At 50.7% G+C, this 13,214-nt stretch overlaps 1 protein-coding gene across 2 annotated transcripts in view; it reads right to left on the bottom strand.

Moving 5' to 3' along the window:
- Window positions 1–12,946, bottom strand: part of HADH (hydroxyacyl-CoA dehydrogenase) — a 91,884-nt gene extending 78,938 nt beyond the window's left edge. The window contains exon 1 of one of the 2 annotated variants that reach the window (XM_078775905.1): window positions 12,377–12,710. In XM_078775905.1, the coding sequence (XP_078632031.1) occupies window positions 12,377–12,685 (309 nt within the window). In that variant the 5' untranslated portion in view covers window positions 12,686–12,710. Of the gene's footprint in view, window positions 1–12,376 lie in introns of both variants that reach the window. The other variant, XM_068112560.2, reaches the window with a different exon arrangement.
- Window positions 12,947–13,214: the final 268 nt, after the last annotated feature.

Below are 13,214 nucleotides of genomic sequence, written 5' to 3' on the forward strand. Positions count from 1 at the left end.
TCCTCACAGAAACACACCCACAGGATAACCGAATCCGGAAAGAATTCGCAAACTAAACATACAGCCGGTAGGGAGCATTATTTACAAGACTACGCTGCTATTTACACTACGATCCAGGACCTGTTTTTGGAGGAACACATGCAGATGTTATGCATAGAGAGAGCACGCATGCCAGCATCGATACACCAACCCACGAGTGCTCTGTGGCCTACGGCCTTTAATAATGTGCAGAGCACCCCTTCCCAGCACCAAAAGCACCACCCCATCACACAGTCAGCACCATCCGGTGCACCAATAAAGTGTTTATAAATCACCGGTGGTGTCGCAGCCGGCTGATGTTCTGCCGCTGGTCTTGCCTTCGTGTGGTGCACTTGGTGTTCTTGCCTCTTTCAAAAAAATAAAGAAAGGCGCCAACCGCGTCCATTTCTCTATTGTGGCCGTCAGGGGGCCAACTGTTAGTGGTTCACCTTGTATGGCATAGGTGCCACGTTGACCCATAGGTCCATCCATGGGTGGTGCTTGGCCGCAAAAGAACTGCGGTCCATTGTGGGTGGCCACAAACATTGCGGTCCATATGGTGTATCGATCCAAGCAGCAAGCAGCGAAAGTGCAGGCCCACAACTGCGAAGCCAGCACCTCTCTCTCCTCTCTCTCTGCCCCAAAGCCAGATCCTCGGAGGTGGGAGACAAAAGAAGCAGACAAGTGAGTAAGGTGGTAAGGGCGCAAAAGTGCACGCAATGCAAGGTAATGCACACTGGGGGCACATGGGAACCAGGTGAGACAGGTACGTTCCTACCGTACGCCCCCCCCCCCCACCAGGTAACCTACATGGCCCCTCCCTTACCCCTTACTGCATCCACAAAACACAACACTACCCATAAACATCTACTTTACCAATCAACAAACGTCCCTACTGTCTTCCCCGTTCCTCCCATAAACCAAATTCGTCTTCTCTCCCTCCTAACCAATCAAATTTGCCATTTTCAACTCTCATCAAAATTTGCCATCTCCAACTCAACATCAAAATTTGCCATTACCAATTCATCATCAGTCCCTCCTAGGGAGGGAGAGATGGAATCACCCCAATGTCTCATCCACGTCGTGATGCGTCTCACAAATCCAACAGCAGTCCTTACTTCCTGCAACAGAACAAAGAAAACACAGGTGTGGAGTCATCATCATCACCACAGGTAAGTGGCTGCGTATGGTGCGACAGGTTCATCAATCCTAACTATTTCCTAAATGACTTTAACAACTTTACACTACCCGGGGTCTTTCTCCGGCCAAACCATTGGCCCTCTTACACTATGGGTTCTAAAAACCAATTCCCATTGGCCAAACTGTGGTGCTTTTCAATTTGGGGTCTCACTCCCCCGATTCATCTCCCGGTGCCCTCGCACAATTTCTGGGCTGTGGCGTGTACCTCTCCCAGCGGGTCTACCCACCTGCACACCTCCACCACTGCAGTTGCCTCCGAGCTTACCTGCTCCTTACCCTAACCTAACTACCTGGGGAAGGCCCTCTGGCGCTCTCCCCACTCGGTGCCCTCTCTGGCACTGGGCTGCCCGATCCACACCCGGGATCCTCAGGCACCCACTCACAACTACCGGCTCCCAGAGCCCACCTGCGGCCTCACCTGGCCGACATCCTCACAGTGGTGGAGTGCCCAACCAACTACACACACTAACAGGCTACACGCCCAGCCATTTCCACAACACTAATGCACCCATCCACAACACCATTCTGCAACCGCACCACAAATGCCAATATCCACCCACAATTTACCTATACCCTCTACCTAACACTTACACTACCCACCCCGGGTACTCGTGAAAGGGTTCCACTCTTCCCCCCTCCACACCTCCGCACCATGCACACCACTCCGTACCACTTACTCCAACTCTCTCCACACACCTGTACTTGCACACCTGTGCTCTCATTCTTGGTGCCGCCTGCACCCTTCTCTCCCCAAGCGCATTCGCGCTGATCCACACACTCACTACTCATACACTGCTCCACACACCTGTCCAGTTGCACACCTGTGCAATCACACCTGTTCAATTCTCACACACACGGCATCATCTCCTCTAACTACTCCCCTCTGAAACTTGCGCTTCCCAGTCGCCCCTTTAAACTATTGCGCTCCCTCGTCATTATCATCCACACTAATCTACCTGCGTCCCCACTACAGGTATCAGTCACTAACTAACCTTAACGTTACCTAATGTCAATCTCTTCTAGATCCCTACAATATAACCTAACCCACCCGGGCTAGTTTTCACTGCCATACACCCCATAAGCTATTGCTCCTTTGCCCCCCGCATGGGAAGGGTGGCAGAGATGCCACCCTTACCCACCGGGCCCATCGCTCCTCAATCCCCCAGTCCTCTGGCACTAATGAGCCCCCCTTATTCAGAGGTACTGGGTCCCGCCTCGGCATCTAAAGCCGAGGCAATCCACGGGGGCGCCTGCTCGCCGGTGTAAGGTCTTATCCGGTCGGCGTGGACGATCCGAGGGAGGGCTCGTGGCCCCATTTTGATCTTAATGACCACGTCACAGATTTGCGACAGGACGACTCCTGGGCCTTGCCAGGGGGAGGTGAGCTTTGGGCACCTTCCCTTCCGCCTCCGGGGATTAAAGAACCAAATCTTCATCCCCGGAGCGTATTGACTCCCCTGGCTCCGGTCGTCGTACCTGCGCTTCATCTTTTCCCCCGCCAGATGGAGTTGGCGGCGGGCGAAGGCATGGACTAGCTCCATGCCTTCCTCTAGGTGACGTGCGTACCCCTCCCTCGGCGGGTTAACCACTGTGTCTGGCACGGGACCGCATAGCAAGTCGGCGGGAGCCCGTAACTCCCGCCCATACATAAGCAACGCTGGACTGCATGCGGTGGCCCCGTGCTGGCTGGTTCGGTAGGCCATGAGTAAATAAGGGAGATGTTCGTCCCAGTCATCCTGACGGGTGGCGGTGAACAGTGCCAGTTGTTGGATTAGAGTTCGGTTAAATCTTTCCACCATCCCGTCAGATTGAGGTCTTAAAGGCGTTGTTCTGGTTTTCCGAATTGACAGGAGACTGCACACATCTTTTAGCAATTTGCTCTCAAAATTTCGTCCCTGGTCGGTGTGCAACTCCTGTGGAATCCCATGCCGGCACACAAATCCTTCCACGAAGGCCTGCGCTACCACCCCTGCTTCTTGGTTGGGGAGGGCGTAGGCCTCCGGCCACTTGGTGAAGTAGTCCATCACAACGAGGATGTACTTATTACCTAGGCGGGTGCGGGGTAGTGGGCCTAAGATATCCATGGCCACCCGCTCTAGGGGGGCCCCCACCTGGTGTAATTGAAGGGGGGCCCTCATCCTCCGTGCTGGTCCCTTTTTGGCAGTACAGGCGTCGCATCTCCGACACCAGTCCTGTATGTCGCGCCCCATATTCACCCAATAAAACCTCCGGCGTACCCGCGATATTGTCTTTGTCCTGCCCAAATGGCCGCCGGAGCGGGTACCATGCACCTGTTGCAATATGACGTTCTTGAATTTGTCAGGGACTATCACCAGCCAGGAAGTTCTATCAGAGGGAACCTCCACCCACTTGCGATACAAGATGTTATCCTTCAATTCCAGGGTCTGCCACTGAGCCCAATATGCCTTTGTTTGTGCCCCGAGGGGGGTGACCTCTTCCCCCTTTGGTCTTTGCCCCAATTTGACCCAATTGAATACTGGCCCCAGGACAGGATCCTCCTGCTGGGCCGTGCTCCATGCCAAAGTTCCGAATTCCTCATCTGCGGTTAGTGGCAAAATTGGCCCTCTCACCCGGGTTGCCCGGACAACGAGGGTCGGGTCCGAATCGCCCAATTGTTCCCTCTCCTCGTGTCTCGCACAAAATTTGCAGTTTTCCCCCAGACAAGGACGCCGAGAGAGTGCGTCCGCATTACCATGGGCCTTCCCGGCCCTATGGGCCACATCAAAATCGTACTGCTGCAACTTTTCCAACCACCTTGCAATTTGGCCCTCTGGTTCCTTGAACCGAAGGAGCCATTGCAAGGAGGAATGGTCAGTTCTAACCAAAAATTTCCGCCCGTACAAGTACGGGTGGAAATGGTTCATGGCAGCCAGCATAGCCAATAACTCTTTGCGAGTGACGCAATAATTTCTCTCGGGCCTACTTAAGGCCCGACTATAATAACCAATCACTCTCTCCACGCCCTCCTGTGTCTGAGACAAAACTGCGCCCAATCCTTCCTGGCTCGCATCCGTGTCCAAGGTAAATGCCCCGTTGCTAGTGGGGTACGCTAGAAGGGGTGCGGATGTCAGACACCCCTTCAATTTTTGGAAGGCCTCGTGGCACTCCCGTGTCCAATTAAATCGCGTCCCCTTCTCCGTAAGCCGGTGGAGGGGACGGGCCAACTCCGCAAATTTCGCCACAAAGCGCCGGTAGTAGGAGCAGAGTCCCAAAAATCCCCGCACCTCTTTGATGGTACGTGGTGCGGGCCACTCCTCTACCGCTTTAATTTTGTCTGGGTCCGTTTTTACCCCCTCGCGGCCGATCACGTGACCTAGATAGGCCACCTCTCTTGCAAACAAAGTGCACTTACTCGGGTTCAGCTTCAACCCTGCCTGTCTGAGGCACCCGAACACCTGGTCCAAATTAGCTACTGCCTGGGGGAACGTTTGGGCATGTACCAGGACGTCATCCAGGTACACCAGGCATGATTGCCATGGCATGCCGCCTAGTACATGCTCCATCAATCTTTCAAAGGTGGCGGGGGCGTTACACAAACCAAACGGCATCACAGTAAACTGATACAGTCCCTTACCTGTGGAAAATGCCGTTTTCTCCTTCCCTGCCCTATCCATCTCCACCTGCCAATACCCACTCTTGAGGTCCAAAGTTGTGAACCAATTTGAGCCCGCAACGGCATCGAGGGTGTCATCAATCCTTGGCAGGGGATATGAGTCCTTGAGTGTCACGTTGTTTAGCTGGCGATAGTCCACGCAGAACCGCGTGGTCCCATCCTTCTTTTTGACCAGCACAACAGGTGACATCCAAGGACTTCCCGAGGGCTCGATCACACCTGCGTCGAGCATTTTTTCAACCTGCTCGTCAGCTTCCGCCCTCTTGCTCCAAGGGAGCCGTCGGGCGGCCTGACGAATAGGCCGGGCCTCACCGGTGTGGATCTGATGTTTCACCAGGCCCGTACGTCCAATATCCTCGGTGGACAGGGAGAAGAGGTCCAAATGGGACCCAACCAGTTTGTGTAAGGCCTCCCTCTGGGTACCTCCCAACTCTACGCTACTACGATTTACCATCTCGCAAATGGGATCGGGCCAATTCCTACTTGTTATTGAAGGCTCCCCCCGGGGTCGGCTCGGCTGGACGTTCTCGCCCCTCACTGTCGCGACTTCCTCAACTGGGGTGCAGCCAGCTACCCTCGTGCCCCTTACTATAGTGCGTGGTTCTGTACTCATATTTATTACTCGGACGGCCACTATCGGTCCGTCCGTTTTTACAAGGGTGCGGCCCACGATTAAACCCGGTATGGACTGCGCTGCCACCGGTTCGACCAGGCCGCAGGACTCCTGCCATGTTGGGCGAGCTGCCCACCGGGCCGGCACTATCGCCTCGGCCCTTGGGGGGATGGTCACGGCCTCGGAAGCCTCCAGCTCCGCTCTCTCGGCCGTGCTCACTCCCCCTAACGGCAGCTCTTCTCCTCCCACCTGCAGGATCCCCCGGCACAAGTCGATTTTACAACCGCTGGCAGTCAACAGGTCCAACCCTATTAAACATGGGTCGCACACCTCCGCCACCCAAACATCTATCTCCCTCCTTACCGACCCTAACTTGAGGGTCACAGAACCACGCCCTATGATCGGGGCCGTTACCCCGGTAGCAAGCTGCAAACTATAATTTTGCAGGCGCTGGATCTTATCCCAGCCACCTGCGCTCGAATCAAGGACCACAGGGCTGATGATCGTGGCGCTAGCTCCTGTGTCCACTACGGCGTCTACCCCCACGCCGGCAATTTTGCATCTAATTGTCAGGCTACCGGTTCCAATTTGGCCACAATAAATGACCTGTCGCGTCAATGAGGGCTCTCCTCCATCCTCTGCTGCCGAACACCGCCCTACGTGCCCGACACCTTCTAGTTTCCCGGGGTCTGGCGGGGGGGTGTCTGGGGTCGGCTAACCCGCTCCCCCCTGGGCGGAGTTGAGGACCTCAACCGCCGGGGATCATCCCGGCGCGCGGCTCGACAGTGCCGCGCCAGGTGACCCAGACGGTTGCAGGTATAGCACCTCACCTGATAAGGTGCTTGCCTCCGGAATTCCAAATTTCCCCCCCTGTAGGTCCGAATTGGATTACCCGCTCGTGGTCCACCGCGGGCCACCTCCGGGGCCGCCTGCCATGGTCCAGGTCACGCCAGGCGCTGGTCCACCAGCCTCCGGACCATGCCCGCCAGGTCAGGACCCACGTCGGGGGCGGGCCCCCTAAGGGGTCTGCCCTCCATCGGGGGTCCCACCTGGCGGACCGCCATTGCGAGACGCTCGCCCCCCCCCGGGCCAGGGGCCTCGCTGCTTCCCAATGGGCCGCAGCGTCAGCCGCCTGGCTCAGAGTCTGCGGGCGCCACATGGCGAGCTGTTGCCGGAGCTCAATATCCGGGAGGGCCTGGATAAAATGGTCCAGCGCCAGGCTTTCCCGGGAATCCGCTGCCATGCTAGCATGTGCGATCCCCACTGCGCGGCGAATGTCGTGGGCAAGTTCCCCGATGGCTTCCTGGGGCTTGCGCTTTCGCAGCGCGAGCTGAGCTTTAACAAGCTCGCTCTGCTGTTCTATGCCAAATCGATTAATTAGGGCGTCGCGGAGGGCTGGCAGGGTGAGAGCACCCGCTGGTAATGCCGTCAGCACCTCCGCCGCCGCGCCGCGCAATGCGGCCACCAGGTGTACTCCACCTTCGTCCTCACCCCAACCGTTGCCCTTACACACACAGTCGAACTGCGCCAGGTACGCGCGTAGATCACTCTTGCCGTCATACGGCGCGAGTGGGACCTTGTGGGACCACCTCGTATGCGAGTCGTTGCCCGCCGGCCGGACCCTGTGCGTCGCCCCTTGCGGGGTCAGCGCGGGGCCGAACCGGCCGGGCCCCCACAGTACATTACCCCCAAGGGGCTCTCGTGCCTCCCCGGTCCCTCCAACAACTACCCCTGTTGGTGTCGATGCATGGGTCACACCTCCGCAACCCGCTACCCATTCCATACCACCACAACCTTGCTCACCCACACCTCGCACCTCTCGTTCCATACCCTCCGGACCAGCCATACACCTCACTCGTGGCCTCTCACGAACATCCGGGTCTATCTCGACCCCCAAGCTTATTAAATCACCTGGCGCATCATACGCACGACCATATTGGTCACCACTTACACCGGGTCCTCTTTCTCTTCGCTTCTCCTCCATCACCTGCGAATCCCTCATCCGGTTAATGAGCACATCATCACGATCCGAACACAGACTTTGGACCAATTCTTTTACTTCCTCCTTTATCTCTTTCTTATCCTCTCTCCGTCGCTTCTTAATTTCGCTCATCCCTTCTTCCACTTCTTCTAATTTCTGCTTCACCTCCTTCATCTCTTCGTGCGCCCCTTTAAGTTCTTCCTCTAACTCCACTTAATTTTTTTCTATGTGCTCCCGCACCTCCCGTTCTTTAACCTCCATCACCTCTACCACCTTGTCCATTTTCCTCGTCACGTCCTCATGTACCGTCTGACACTCTTTTTTAATTACCCCTACGTCCTTTTTCATCTCCTTCTGTGTCGATTTTAAACCCTCTATTACCGCTGTGTTCTTCTTTACCTGGTCCCCCAACTCCTTTTGTCCCACTGTCAGTTGCTCTATTCCCAGCGTCAACTCCTCTATACCCCCTTGCAGTTTTACAGTCCCCTTTCTCACCTCCTTCTCCATGCGCTCCTTACAGTGCCTCACCTCCTCGCGCACTCCTCCGACCTCCTCACTCACTCCTCTTCTGATCTCCTCTCCCATCACTTGCATCTCCTGCCCAGATGCCACCCTCATCTGCTCCATTTCCTCCCTGTGAGCATCCAGTTTGGTTTCTACCCCCATTCTGACCCCCTCTATCTGCTGCCCCATTTGGTTAACTTCCCTTTCCGCTTGGTCCCTCATGTCCCTCAATTTGCCTTCCATCCTGTTTTCTAACCCCTCTAACCCATTTTTCACTCCCTCTATCTGATTCTCCTGGGCAGCCATTCTATTTTCTACCCCCTCTAACCCCTTTTGCATCCCTTCCATTTGATTCTCTTGAGCGGCCATTCTGTTTTCTACCCCCATTAACCCATTTCTCACCTCTTTTATCCCGTTGTCTAACCCCTCAAATTTGTCGTCTAACTTCCCAAATTTCTTGTCTAAACCCTTAAAATTATTGTCTAACCCCTCACCGGTACCCCTCGCTTCGTCCCTCATTACCCCCATTTGGTTTCCCAATCGCTCACTCTGAGCCCTCATTTCCTCCCTCATTTGCTCGCTATTCTGGGCCATAAGGGCCTTCATTTGTATGAAAAAAAGGTCCAAATTTACCAGCGGCGCTACTACGGTCGCGGGCGTGGGCGCCGTGGCCATGTGCGAGGCGCTATTTCGCGCGTCTGCTACCCTCGCTGCTTCGCTCTCCTCACGTCCCTCAATTTGGTCCTGGACCGACCCTGCCTCACTCTCCTCTACCGGAACCCAGCTGTCTTGATCCGCCATAGCACGACTTTCAAAATTCGGGTTTTTATTTTCGTAAAACAAATTCAAATTTCGCCGTTATAATTTCGAGCGGGAAACGCGCTCCGGATCGAATTCTACCTCCCCCAACACCAATTGTTACCCTAGTGGTACAATTGGTGTTCCAAAATTTGGGCCTAATAAATTTAGTCCCAGGTCCGAATCCGACACTCCTGACACCAATTGTTACAGACACGACTTTGATGTTATGGTGGGCCGAGCGGAATGGCCGCCGTGTCCGCACAAGTTACCCGATTATACTCGAACGTTGCCGAGTCGCGCTACGCTAAATCAATTGAGGAAAAGGACACAACGGCTGGGTAAAATGACACGACACCAAGGGTTCAGTTCTCAAGACCTCCGGAGGAGGTTATATTAGGGCGGAAGGTCAGATTACAACTACAAGAGGGACAGCATAGAAAGGCAGGCACTTAGACACACTCTTATATTAGCCCCGACAGACGACAGATAAACAGGACAAAAACTGACTCACACGGGGATTGATGGCAAGGAAAGCGGGCCGTCGATGGCTCAAGGTGCACCGTTCTCGGAGGTACTGCAATACCGGGTCGATGCGTGGAGCTCGCTCAGCGCTTGGAGGTCGCGACTTGTCTTCTTCAGTCGGGGGCGCATCTCCCGTCACGTCCGGTAAGTGGCCGCGTATATCCGGCGGGGAGTGACAAGCCCTCGGCTCGTTAGCTCCGCCCCAGATGGAATCGGCCCGTTGCTTCTCATTGGGTGCGTGCGGGGGGGTTACCGGCTCCGCCCTTGACGAGGGGCTGACAGGGAGCCCCTTCGTGGTAACCCCGTCGGAGCGCATGGTCAATGGCGGCTAACCGAGCCGGTGTGAGGACGCACACTCCCCCCGCGCCGCTGTTGTAGTTGTTGTAGTTGTTGTTGTAGTTGTTGTTGTAGTTGTTGTTTGGGGAAGAAGATGGGAGGAGGTATGGGAAGGTCCTAAACTCACTACTGGTGCCATATAATCACATTCTGGTGCAACGAAGAGTCAGAATTAATGGAAACGAGTCCTTAACTGACATAGACTAAGAATAACTAGCAAGATGTCCTATAGTTGTCTACGTGAGATGCGGTGGACCTGGGCACGACATTTAATGGGGGAAAAAGGGGAAGGTCGGTTCTACAGAGTGTTATTTACAGGCAATGGGACTAGGGAATGGGGGATTGGGGATAGTTGGGGAGTATTGGGGAAATAGGGGAGTATTTACAAGCGGATATTGAGGCCAAGTCCCATATCCGCAACAATATATATATATACATATATACATATACATATATATATATATATACATATATACATATATATACATATATACATATATATATATATATATATATATATATATATATATATATATATATATATAGTATAATTATGCATGTACACAAATAGAGCAAAACTTTTTTTAAATTCACCCTCACCCCTCCCCACTATACATGGCATGTGCGCACCAGTCCAAACCCTCTCTTCCTTGCCACACACAAGGTACATATTGGATCCTCATCCTGGTCTCAAGGCGAAGATCCAATATAGATATTTCATAAACAAACAAATTGTTTATTTTGCAATTATTGTTTCCGTATAACAAAGCAGAATACGAGATAGGTAGGGAACCCCAATAAAAATAGGAATAAAAACATTTTTGGAAACGAGATTGTGCCCTACCACATAACCTATGATAATAATAATAATAATAATAATAATAATAATAATTCATTTATTTTGTATAGCGCTTTTCAAGTAGCCCAAAGTGAAATAGAGCAAAACTTTTTAAAAATTCACCCTCACCCCTCCCCACTATACATGGCATGTGCGCACCAGTCCAAACCCTCTCTTCCTCGCCACACACAAGGTACATATTGGATCCTCATTCTGGTCTCAAGGATCTCAAGGTCTCAAGCAAAGAGATGTCATAATTATCACAAAAAATTCTACATGAGTTGATATAGTATGGTGAAAATTTTGTCAATCGGACCAATGGTTGCCGATAAAATGAATTTTAAAAATGCAGGCACATGCATACAACATACATACAACATATGTATGCACATACGTAACTGATCGCTAAACACCGCTTTCGCTTCGCTAGCGCAGGGTAAATATTGAACAAAAGCCATTGATATAATGAATACTGTATATAATTAATTAACCTGCCAAGAGTATTAGGATTGCTGACATTGGCACTCCCGTCCTGCAGGTAAAACCAGAGGGTGTGAGTGCCCTTGGAGTGGGAGTGCCCATCTTGGCCCACCTTTGCTGGGCAATTTAAAATGGTGATATTTCAACAAAGTGATACTTTCTTCTGTAATACACTATATACTTGAAAAAAATTGGGAGTATACTATAACCGTATTCGGTCTTGCTGGACCATACTGCAGAGTTGTTATAAATTGCAACAAAAACAGAATTTTCCACAAAGTGATATTTTCTGGGACACACAATACACCTGAAAACTATTTTCTGGGTCACATTGTACACGTGAAAACTATTTTTGGGTCACACTGTACACATGAAAACTATTTTTGGGATGCACTGTACACCTGAAAACTATTTTCTGGGACACAATACACCTGAAAACTATTTTCTGGGACACACAATACACCTGAAAACTATTTTTGGGAAACTGTACACTTCAAAACTATTTTTGGGACACACTGTACAGCATTCAAAATATTTTTGGGATACTGCACATCATGAAAACTATTTTGGAGCACACTGTACATCAGTAAAACTATTTTTGGGACACACTGTACATCATGTAAACTATTTTTGGGACACACTGTACACCATGAAAACTATTTTTGGGACACACTGTACACCATGAAAACTATTTTTGGGACACTATACACAATGAAAAGTATTTTTGGGACTGAACACCATGAAAACTATTTTTGGGACTGTACACCATGAAAACTATTTTTGGGACTGTACACAATGAAAACTATTTTTGGGACATATTGTACACCATGAAAACTTTTTGGGACACACTGTACATCATGAAAACTATTTTTGGGACACACTGTACACAATGAAAACTTTTTTTGGGACATATTGTACACCATGAAAACTTTTTGGGACACACTTTACATCATGAAAACTATTTTTGGGACACACTGTACATCATGTAAACTATTTTTGGGACACTGTATACCTGAAAACTATTTTGGGACATACTGTATAGTCAGTCGTATTCCACCTTGCTAGACCACACTGTAAAGGTTTTGTTATGTAAAACGTAGTGAAGTGTTCAATTTTGAAATTTCGTTATATATATATATATATATATATATATATATATATATATATATATATATATATATATATATATATATATATATATATATATATATATATATATATACTTAAATTATACATTTGACCATATACTCATTAACTCCATTATATTATATAACTCCATTATATTTATATAACGACATAGTAGTATAACTATAAGATATACTATAGAGATAGCACACACACTTTTATCTCTGAGCTGTCTCGTCTCGTCTGCGATCGCCTCACGACTCAACTATAAATTGCATACGCATTAAATAGATTTCCAGTATTTTACGTCTATTTATCAACAACCTTGGTTCGAAACAGTCCACACGAACCTGGGCAATTCCTGAGCCCATGAGGCCACTTCCTAACACGGTGACGTTCTTCACCACCATCTTCTTCACAGACGACGTCATCATCGCATTCGCCACATTCCGAGTCACGAAAGCCATCGACACGAACGTGCACGGAAGTCACGAAACCCAAATAATCAAGCTGCACGCAACGAGCGAAGAGCTCACGCCACCACCGACAGCACAAGAGACGCGCTGCTGCTGACAGCTGATTTAGGAAGGACGCTCCTGATTGGTCAATGAGACCGCGCACGTCACGAGGCATTTGCGAGGGGTCGCAGTTTGAGACGTCGCTTCTCTCTGCTCGGTTTGTCAAACAAACTTTGTACTGTATTTAGTTCTGTAACATTCGTTTTCTTGTTTTTTTGCGACAGACGATATAAGATTGGATCGCTGTTGCGAATGTTGTTTAATGGTTAAACTTCGACTCAGAGTGTCTGCTCTGAGTCTGGGAGGCTGTTAACAGTTTAAATCCGACCTCAGCCGAGTCATACCAAACACTTTAATAATAAATAGCCCTGTGGGTGACTGATGGTTATTTCCCCCCATTTTCAGCCTCGTATAGGGGGCGGATCCAGGTGGAGGAGCACAACCACAAGGAGGAGTCACCCACGATCCACCATTAACCTTTTTTTATGATTATTTTTGTATACAAGATCGTGGCTCGTGTAAGAGCTAACATCAATCAAAAAAAACAACAACAACAAACGGACACACAAATGAAAAATCGGTCAGAGACCGAGGACTTGCCGGAATGTACTTTTTTATCGGCCATTTAGAACAAATATGGCGGC

Source organism: Myxine glutinosa, chromosome 4 (assembly GCF_964187855.1).
Source record: "Myxine glutinosa chromosome 4, kmMyxGlut1.1, whole genome shotgun sequence".
Taxonomy (NCBI): domain Eukaryota; kingdom Metazoa; phylum Chordata; class Myxini; order Myxiniformes; family Myxinidae; genus Myxine; species Myxine glutinosa.